General features: G+C 59.8%; 1 protein-coding gene across 4 annotated transcripts in view; it reads left to right on the top strand.

Annotated features, from left to right (window-relative positions):
• Window positions 1-7,481, top strand: part of LOC145338919 (Friend leukemia integration 1 transcription factor-like) — a 74,312-nt gene extending 66,831 nt beyond the window's left edge. For all 4 annotated transcript variants that reach the window (XM_080183312.1, XM_080183314.1, XM_080183313.1 and 1 more), the window contains one exon: window positions 6,338-7,481. In XM_080183312.1, the coding sequence (XP_080039438.1) occupies window positions 6,338-6,867 (530 nt within the window). In that variant the 3' untranslated portion in view covers window positions 6,868-7,481. The remainder of the gene's footprint in view (window positions 1-6,337) is intronic.
• Window positions 7,482-10,478: the final 2,997 nt, after the last annotated feature.

Here is a 10,478-nt window from a genome sequence, read left to right on the forward strand (position 1 = left end):
TCACAGCGCCAGGGACCCGGGTTCGATTCCCGGGAGCCCGGTGACACAGTGGGTTAGCACTGCTGTCTCACAGCGCCAGGGACCCGTGTAGATTCCCGGGGGCACAGTGATACTGTGGGTTAGCACTGCTGTCTCACAGCGCCAGGGACCCGTGTAGATTCCCGGGGGCACAGTGATACTGTGGGTTAGCACTGCTGCCTCACAGCACCAGGGATCCGGTAGATTCCCGGGGGCATGGTAACACAGTGGTCAGCACTGCTGTCTCACAGCGCCAGGGACCCGGATTCAATTCCCGGGGGCACGGTGACACAGCGGGTTAGCACTGCTGTCTCACAGTGCCAGGGACCCGGGTTCGATTCCCGGGGGCACGGTGACACAGTGGGTTAGCACTGCTGCCTCACAGCGCCAGGGACCCGGATTCAATTCCCGGGGGCACGGTGACACAGCGGGTTAGCACTGCTGTCTCACAGTGCCAGGGACCCGGGTTCGATTCCCGGGGGCACGGTGACACAGCGGGTTAGCGCTGCTGTCTCACAGCGCCAGGGACCCGGGTTCGATTCCCGGAGGCGCATGAACACAGTGGGTTAGCACTGCTGCCTCACAGCGCCAGGGACCCGGGTTCGATTCCCGGGGGGCACATGAACACAGTGGTTAGCACTGCTGCCTCACAGCGCCAGGGACCCGGGTTCGATTCTCGGGGGCACGGTGACACAGTGGGTTAGCACTGCTGTCTCACAGTGCCAGGGACCCGGGTTCGATTCCCGGGGGCACGGTGACACAGTTGGTTCACACTGCTGTCTCACAGTGCCAGGGACCCGGGTTCGATTCCCGGGGGCACGGTGACACAGCGGGTTAGCACTGCTGTCTCACAGTGCCAGGGACCCGGGTTCGATTCCCGGGGGGCACGGTGACACAGTGGGTTAGCGCTGCTGTCTCACAGCGCCAGGGACCCAGGTTCGATTCCCGGGGGAATGGTGACACAGTGGGTTAGCGCTGCTGTCTCACAGCGCCGGGGACCCGGGTTCGATTCCCGGGGGGCACGGTGACACAGTGGGTTAGCACTGCTGCCTCACAGCGCCAGGGACCCGGGTTCGATTCCCGGGAGCCCGGTGACACAGTGGGTTAGCACTGCTGTCTCACAGCGCCAGGGACCCGGGTAGATTCCCGGGGGCACAGTGATACTGTGGGTTAGCACTGCTGCCTCACAGCACCAGGGATCCGGTAGAATCCCGGGGGCACGGTAACACAGCGGTCAGCACTGCTGCCTCACAGCGCCAGGGACCCGGATTCAATTCCCGGGGGCACGGTGACACAGTGGGTTAGCACTGCTGTCTCACAGTGCCAGGGACCCGGGTTCGATTCCCGGGGGCACGGTGACACAGCGGGTTAGCACTGCTGTCTCACAGTGCCAGGGACCCGGGTTCGATTCCCGGGGGCACGGTGACACAGTGGGTTAGCACTGCTGTCTCACAGCGCCAGGGACCCGGGTTCGATTCCCGGGGACACGGTGACACAGTGGGTTAGCACTGCTGCCTCATAGCGCCAGGGACCCGGGTTCGATTCCCGGGGGCACGGTGACACAGTGGGTTAGCACTGCTGCCTCATAGCGCCAGGGACCCGGGTTCAATTCCCGGGGGCACGGTGACACAGTGGGTTAGCGCTGCTGTCTCACAGCGCCAGGGACCCGGGTTCGATTCCCGGGGGCACGGTGACACAGTGGGTTAGCACTGCTGTCTCACAGCGCCAGGGACCCGGATTCAATTCCCGGGGGCACGGTGACACAGTGGGTTAGCACTGCTGTCTCACAGTGCCAGGGACCCGGGTTCGATTCCCGGGGGCACGGTGACACAGTGGGTTAGCACTGCTGTCTCACAGCGCCAGGGACCCGGGTTCGATTACCCGGCAGCACGGTGACACAGTGGGTTAGCACTGCTGCATCACAGCGCCAGGGACCCGGGTTCGATTCCCGGGGGCACGGAGACACAGTGGGTTAGCGCTGCTGTCTCACAGCGCCAGGGACCCGGGTTCGATTCCCGGGGGCACGGTGACACAGTGGGTTAGCGCTGCTGTCTCACAGCGCCAGGGACCCGGGTTCGATTCCCGGGGGCACGGTGACACAGTGGGTTAGCGCTGCTGTCTCACAGTGCCAGGGACCCGGGTTCGATTCTCGGGGGCACGGTTACACAGTTGGTTCACACTGCTGTCTCACAGTGCCAGGGACCCGGGTTCGATTCCCGAGGGCACGGTGACACAGCGGGTTAGCACTGCTGTCTCACAGTGCCAGGGACCCGGGTTCGATTCCCGGAGGCACGGTGACACAGTGGGTTAGCACTGCTGTCTCACAGCGCCAGGGACCCGGGTTCGATTCCCGGGGGCACGGTGACACACTGGGTTAGCACTGCTGCCTCACAGCGCCAGGGACCCGGGTTCAATTCCCGGGGGCACGGTGACACAGTGGGTTAGCGCTGCTGTCTCACAGCGCCAGGGACCCGGGTTCGATTCCCGGGGACACGGTGACACAGTGGGTTAGCACTGCTGTCTCACAGTGCCAGGGACCCGGGTTCGATTCCCAGCAGCACGGTGACACAGTGGGTTAGCACTGCTGTCTCACAGTACCAGGGACCCGGGTTCGATTCCTGGGGGCACGGTGACACAGTGGTTAGCACTGCTGCCTCACAGTGCCAGGGACCCGGGTTCGATTCCCGGGGGCACGGTGACACAGTGGGTTAGCACTGCTGTCTCACAGCGCCAGGGACCCGGGTTCGATTCCCTGGGGCACGGTGACACAGTGGGTTAGCACTGCTGCCTCACAGCGCCAGGGACCCGGGTTCGATTCCCGGGGGCACGGTGACACAGTGGGTTAGCACTGCTGCCTCACAGCGCCAGGGACCCGGGTTCGATTCCCGGGGGCACGGTGACACAGTGGGTTAGCACTGCTGCCTCACAGCGCCAGGGACCCGGGTTCGATTCCCGGGGGGCACGGTGACACAGTGGGTTAGCACTGCTGTCTCACAGCGCCAGGGACCCGGGTTCGATTCTCGGGGGCACGGTTACACAGTTGGTTCATACTGCTGTCTCACAGCGCCAGGGACCCGGGTTCGATTCCCGGGGGCACGGTGACACAGCGGGTTAGCACTGCTGTCTCACAGTGCCAGGGACCCGGGTTCGATTCCCGGGGGCACGGTGACACAGTGGGTTAGCACTGCTGTCTCACAGCGCCAGGGACCCGGGTTCGATTCTCGGGGGCACGGTTACACAGTTGGTTCATACTGCTGTCTCACAGCGCCAGGGACCCGGGTTCGATTCCCGGGGGCACGGTGACACAGCGGGTTAGCACTGCTGTCTCACAGCGCCAGGGACCCGGGTTCAATTCCCGGGGACACGGTGACACAGCGGGTTAGCACTGCTGTCTCACAGTGCCAGGGACCCGGGTTCGATTCCCGGGGGGCACGGTGACACAGTGGGTTAGCACTGCTGTCTCACAGCGCCAGGGACCCGGGTTCGATTCTCGGGGGCACGGTTACACAGTTGGTTCATACTGCTGTCTCACAGCGCCAGGGACCCGGGTTCGATTCCCGGGGGCACGGTGACACAGCGGGTTAGCACTGCTGTCTCACAGCGCCAGGGACCCGGGTTCGATTCCCGGGGACACGGTGACACAGCGGGTTAGCACTGCTGTCTCACAGTGCCAGGGACCCGGGTTCGATTCCCGGGGGCACGGTGACACAGTGGGTTAGCACTGCTGCCTCATAGCGCCAGGGACCCGGGTTCAATTCCCGGGGGCACGGTGACACGGTGGGTTAGCGCTGCTGTCTCACAGCGCCAGGGACCCGGGTTCAATTCCCGGGGGCACGGTGACACAGTGGTTAGCACTGCTGTCTCACAGTGCCAGGGACCCGGGTTCGATTCCCAGCGTAGGTCACTATCTGTTTGGAGACTGAACATTCTCCCCGTGTCTGCGTGGGTTTCCCCCGGGTGCTCCGGTTTCCTCTCACAGTCCGAAAGGAGTGTAGCTTAGGTGGATTGACTGTGCTAAATTGCCTCTTCATGTCCAAAGATGTGCAGGTTGGGGGGATTGTTCGGGCTAATGTGTGGGGTTACAGGGATTCTGGGAGAGAAAGCCTGGGTCATGTGCTCTTTTGGAATGTTCATGCAGACTTGATGGGCTGAATGGCCTCCTCCTGTACTGTTGGGATTCGCTGATACACAATAACACCCAAACAATCTCATACACTCACCCTCACACTCACCCCCCACACACTCCCTCACACTCACCCTCACCCTCACCCCCTCACACTCACCCCCTCACACTCACCCCCTCACTCACCTCCTCACACTCACCCCCTCACACTCACCCTCACACTCACCCCCTCACACTCACCCCCTCACTCACCCCCTCACACTCACCCCCTCACACTCACCCCCTCACACTCACCCCCTCACACTCACCCCCTCACACTCACCCCCTCACACTCACCCCCTCACACTCAGCCCCTCACACTCACCCCCTCACACTCACCCTCACACTCACCCTCACCCTCACCCTCACCCCCTCACACTCACCCTAACACTCACCCTCACCCTCACCCTCACCCCCTCACACTCACCCGCTCACACTCACCCCCTCACACTCAGCCCCTCACACTCACCCCCTCACACTCACCCCCTCACACTCACCCTCACACTCACACTCACCCCCTCACACTCACCCCCTCACACTCACCCTCACACTCACCCTCACCCTCACACTCACCCCCTCACACTCACCCCCTCACACTCACCCCCTCACACTCACCTCCTCACACTCACCCTCACACTCACCCTCACACTCAACCTCATGCTCGCACTCACGCTTACCCTCATGCACACCCTCATGCTCACACTCGCCCTCATCCTCATCCACACTGAGGGACTCATCCTCACACAGCCTCAGTCACTAAGATACTCTTGCCTCCAACCCAATCCTTCCTCCACCTCACTGCGTCCCCCAACTCCTCACAGTCTCACCGCTGGTCAGTCCTGTTGATAGTTTGTGGATTGTCTGTTGAGAGTCTCTGTGAGAAATTCCTGCATCAGGAACATCCTTCTGGAATTCTGCTTCCCAATTCCAGATCCTTTACATCACACCTCTCTCTCTCTCTGGGATCTCACTGTGTCTCTCTGGGATCTCACTGTTTCTCTCTCTGGGATCTCACTGCCTCTCTCTCTGGGATCTCACTGCCTCTCTCTCTGGGATCTCACTGTTTTTCTCTCTCTGGGATCTCACTGTCTCTCTCTGGGATCTCACTCTGGTTTTCTGAATCCCACTCTGGATCTCACTCTGGTTCTATGGATCTCACTCTGGTTCTCTGGATTTCACTCTGGTTCTCACTCCAGATCTCACTCTGGTGCTCTGGACCTCTCTCTCTGGTTCTTTGGGCCTCTCTCTGGATCTCACACTGGATCTCACTCTGAATCTCTGGATCTCACTCTGATTCTCTGGACCTCAATCTGGATCTCTGGCTCTTGCTCTGGTTCTCTGAATCTCACTCTGGTTCTCACTCTGGTGCTCCTGATCTTTCTCGCCCTCTCTGTCTCTCTCCCTCTCTCTCTGGCTGTCTGAATCTCACTCTGGTTCTCTGTATCTCACTTTGCATCTCATGCTGGATCTCACCCGGGTGCTCTGGATCCCTCTCTGGTTCTTACTCTGGTGCTCTGGATCTCTTTCTGGTGCTCAGGTTCTCACTCTGGACCTCACTCTGGATCTCTCCCTGGTTCTCTGGATCTCTCCCTGGTTCTCTGGATCTCTCCCTGGTTCTTGGGATCTCGCTCTGGTTCCCTGGATCTCACTCTGGTTCTCTGAATCTCACTCTGGTTCTCTGAATCACCCTGGATCTCACTCTGGATCTCTAGATCTCACTCTGGTTCTCTGGACCTCTCCCTGGTTCTCTGGATCTCTCTCTGTTCTCTAGATCTCACTCAGGAAGCCTGGATCTCACTCTGGTTCTCTGGATCTCATTCTGGTTCTCTGGATTTCACTCTAGTTCTCTGGATCTTTCTCTGGTTCTCTCTCTGGTTCTCTGGATCTCACTCAGGAACTCTGGATCTCACTCTGGATCTCTGGATTTCACTTGGATCTCTCTCTGGTTCTCTGGATCTCTCTCTGGTTCTCTGGATCTCTCTCTGGTTCTCTGGATCTCAATCAGGAACTCTGGATCTCACTCTGGATCTCTGGATTTCACTTGGATCTCTCTCTGGTTCTCTGGATCTCTCTCTGGTTCTCTGGATCTCTCTCTGGTTCTCTGGATCTCAATCAGGAACTCTGGATCTCACTCTGGTTCTCTGGATCTCTCTGCAGGCAGTGGACAGATTCAGTTGTGGCAGTTCTTGCTGGAGCTTCTCGCGGACAGCACGAACTCGGGCTGCATCACCTGGGAGGGAACGAATGGGGAGTTTAAGATGACGGACCCAGATGAGGTGGCTCGCCGTTGGGGTGAGAGAAAGAGCAAGCCCAATATGAATTACGACAAGCTGAGCCGGGCTCTGCGTTACTATTACGACAAGAACATTATGACCAAGGTCCATGGCAAACGCTATGCCTACAAGTTCGACTTCCAAGGCATTGCCCAGGCTCATCAACCACATCCGACTGAGTCCACCGTCTACAAGTACACGACAGAGCTGCCCTACATGCCAACTTATCACACGCACCAACAGAAGGTGAACTTTGTGCAGGCTCCGGCTTCACCCATCCCCCTGTCTTCAGCTAGCTTCTTTGGGGCAACTAATCCCTATTGGAGCTCAGCACCCACCCCCATGTATCCCAGTCCCAATGCCCCCCGTCACCCAGGTACCCATGTGCCCTCCCACCTTGGACCCTACTACTGACAGCATTAAGCCACAAGGGGCCTGGGCGTGCCATTGCTGACTTTCCCTCTCCAATGAGATGTTTGTTACCTGGAGCACCCATCAACCCCACAACCCCCACCCGAAGAAAGTAGCGAGACTGTTGTCCGGACATGAGGTGTAAATGAGAGACACTGTGGCAATACCACTGGAGATGGACGACACTGAAGGTGCAAATCCACCCTCAGGGATTTGGTGGCCATCACAGATTTTGACTTTATATCTTCTTTTGCTTTGAACCGGCTGTTCAGGAGCGGTTCCTCTCTTGGTCCTGCTTTATCTAAACTGGCAGGAAAGCGATATGCAAAGGTAAGGGACAGGAACCTCCAATGACAGCTGACTTGCCTCTTGGCCAAGGTGGTGAGGAGGCAGGAAGCGCGCTCTGTATTCTTTCTATGCACCACAAATATTGTAGCACAGACTCTGCAAACAGTTTGATAGCGATTTGTTCTAATTGTATAGTTTTCAGTTGAATTTAATATTAAAGGAAGGCTCGAGACGGGATTAAATTCTAGTTGGCATTGTCAGTCCAATACTGGCCAATCAGGTGGAGGTATCATCTTGTATCGATTCTGATGCTTCCTTCACCTGAACCACATCAGCACCACCCCCCCCCCCCCAACTGAATCCCCAACCCACCCCCCCCAACTGAATCCCCAACCCACCCCCCCACTGAATCCCCAACCCCCCGCCCCACTGAATCCCCAACCACCCCCCCCCACTGAGTCCCCAACCCCCCCCCGACTGAATCACCAACCCCCCCCCACTGAGTCCCCAACCCTCCCCCCCACTGAATCCCCAACCCCCCCCCCACTGAGTCCCCAACCACCCCCCCACTGAATCCCCAACCCCCCCCCACTGAGTCCCCAACCCCCCCCCCACTGAATCCCCAACCCCCCCCCACTGAATCCCCACCCCCCCCCAACTGAGTCCCCAACCACCCCCCCCTGAATCCCCAACCCCCCCCCACTGAATCCCCAACCCCCCCCCCCACTGAATCCCCAACCCCCCCCCACTGAATCCCCAAGCCCCACCCCACTGAATCCCCAACCCCCACCCCACTGAATCCCCAACCCCCCCCAACTGAGTCCCAACCCCCCCCCAACTGAGTCCCAACCCCCCCCCACTGAATCCCCACCCCCCCCCACTCAATCCCCAGCTCCCGCCCCACACTGAATCCCCAACCCCCCCACTCAATCCCCCAGCCCCCCCAATGAATCCCCAACACCCCCCCCACTGAATCCCAACCCCCACCACTCAATCCCCAACCTCCCCCCAACTGAATCCCAACCCCCCCCCACTCAATCCCCCAGCTCCCCCCAATGAATCCCCAAACCCCCTCCACTGAATCCCCAATACCCCCCCCCACTGAATCCCCAACACCCCCCCCCCACTGAATCCCCAAACCACCCCCCCATCCCCAAGCTACATTGTAGTGTACATGGGGGTGTGGGAGGGGGAATAGGGGGAGAGTCAGTGATAGGGGAGAGTGTACATGGGGGTGTGGGAGGGGGAATGGGGGGAGAGTCAGTGATAGGGGAGAGTGTACATGGGGGTGTGGGAGGGGGAATGGGGGGAGAGTCAGTGATAGGGGAGAGTGTACATGGGGGTGGTGGGAGGGGGGAATGGGGGGAGAGTCAGTGATGGGGAGAGTGTACATGGGGGTGTGGGAGGGGGAATGGGGGGAGAGTCAGTGATAGGGGAGAGTGTACATGGGGGTGTGGGAGGGGGAATGGGGGGAGAGTCAGTGATAGGGAGAGTGTACATGGGGGTGTGGGGGGGGAATGGGGGGAGAGGTCAGTGATAAGGGGAGAGTGTACATGGGGTGTGGGAGGGGGAATTGGGGGAGAGTCAGTGATAGGGGAGTGTACATGGGGGGTGTGGGGGGGGGGAATGGGGGGAGAGTCAGTGATAGGGAGAGTGTACATGGGGGTGTGGGAGGGGGAATGGGGGGAGAGTCAGTGATAGGGGAGAGTGTACATGGGGGTGTGGGAGGGGGAATGGGGGGAGAGTCAGTGATAGGGGAGAGTGTACATGGGGGTGTGGGAGGGGGATGGGGGGAGAGTCAGTGATAGGGGAGAGTGTACATGGGGGTGTGGGGGGGAATGGGGGGGAGAGTCAGTGATAGGGGAGAGTGTACATGGGGGTGTGGGAGGGGGAATGGGGGGAGAGTCAGTGATAGGGGAGATGTACATGGGGGTGTGGGGGGGGGAATGGGGGGAGAGTCAGTGATAGGGGAGAGTGTACATGGGGGTGTGGGAGGGGGAATGGGGGGGAGAGTCAGTGATAGGGGAGAGGTGTACATGGGGGTGTGGGAGGGGAATGGGGGGGAGAGTCAGTGATAGGGGAGAGTGTACATGGGGGTGTGGGGGGGGAATGGGGGAGAGTCAGTGATAGGGAGAGTGTACATGGGGGTGTGGGAGGGGGAATGGGGGTAGAGTCAGTGATAGGGGAGAGTGTACATGGGGGTGGGGGAGGGGGAATGGGGGGAGAGTCAGTGATAGGGGAGAGTGTACATGGGGGTGTGGGAGGGGGAATGGGGGAGAGTCAGTGATAGGGGAGAGTGTACATGGGGGTGTGGGGGGGGAATGGGGGGAGAGTCAGTGATAGGGGAGAGTGTACTGGGGGTGTGGGAGGGGAATGGGGGGAGAGTCAGGATAGGGGAGAGTGTACATGGGGGTGTGGGAGGGGGAATGGGGGAGAGTCAGTGATAGGGGAGAGTGTACATGGGGGTGTGGGGAGGGGAATGGGGGGAGAGTCAGTGATAGGGGAGAGTGTACATGGGGGTGTGGGAGGGGGACTGGGGGGAGAGTCAGTGATAGGGGAGAGTGTACATGGGGGTGTGGGAGGGGGAAATGGGGGGAGAGTCAGTGATAGGGGAGAGTGTACATGGGGGTGTGGGAGGGGAATGGGGGGAGAGTCAGTGATAGGGGAGAGTGTACATGGGGGTGTGGGAGGGGGAATGGGGGGGAGAGTCAGTGATAGGGGAGAGTGTACATGGGGGTGTGGGAGGGGGAATGGGGGGGAGAGTCAGTGATAGGGGAGAGTGTACATGGGGGTGTGGGGAGAGGGAGTGGGGGGAGAGTCAGTGATAGGGGAGAGTGTACATGGGGGTGTGGGGGGGGGAATGGGGGGAGAGTCAGTGATAGGGGAGAGTGTACATGGGGGTGTGGGAGGGGGAATGGGGGGGAGAGTCAGTGATAGGGGAGAGTGTACATGGGGGTGTGGGAGGGGGAATGGGGGGAGAGTCAGTGATAGGGGAGAGTGTACATGGGGGTGTGGGAGGGGGAATGGGGGGAGAGTCAGTGATAGGGGAGAGTGTACATGGGGGTGTGGGAGGGGGAATGGGGGGGAGAGTCAGTGATAGGGGAGAGTGTACATGGGGGTGTGGGAGGGGGAATGGGGGAACAGTCAGTGATAGGGGAGAGTGTACATGGGGGTGTGGGAGGGGGAGTGGGGGGAGAGTCAGTGATAGGGGAGAGTGGAGATAAGTCTGAGTGAAAGTTCCTCTCTCTCTCCGTCTCTGTTTCCAATGTGGAGATGCCGGTGTTGGACTGGGGTACAAACAGAATGAAATGTCACCGCACCAGCTT

Source organism: Carcharhinus amblyrhynchos, unplaced genomic scaffold (genome assembly GCF_965287045.1).
Source record: "Carcharhinus amblyrhynchos unplaced genomic scaffold, sCarAmb.v2.hapA chromosome_235, whole genome shotgun sequence".
NCBI classification, from domain to species: Eukaryota; Metazoa; Chordata; class Chondrichthyes; order Carcharhiniformes; family Carcharhinidae; genus Carcharhinus; species Carcharhinus amblyrhynchos.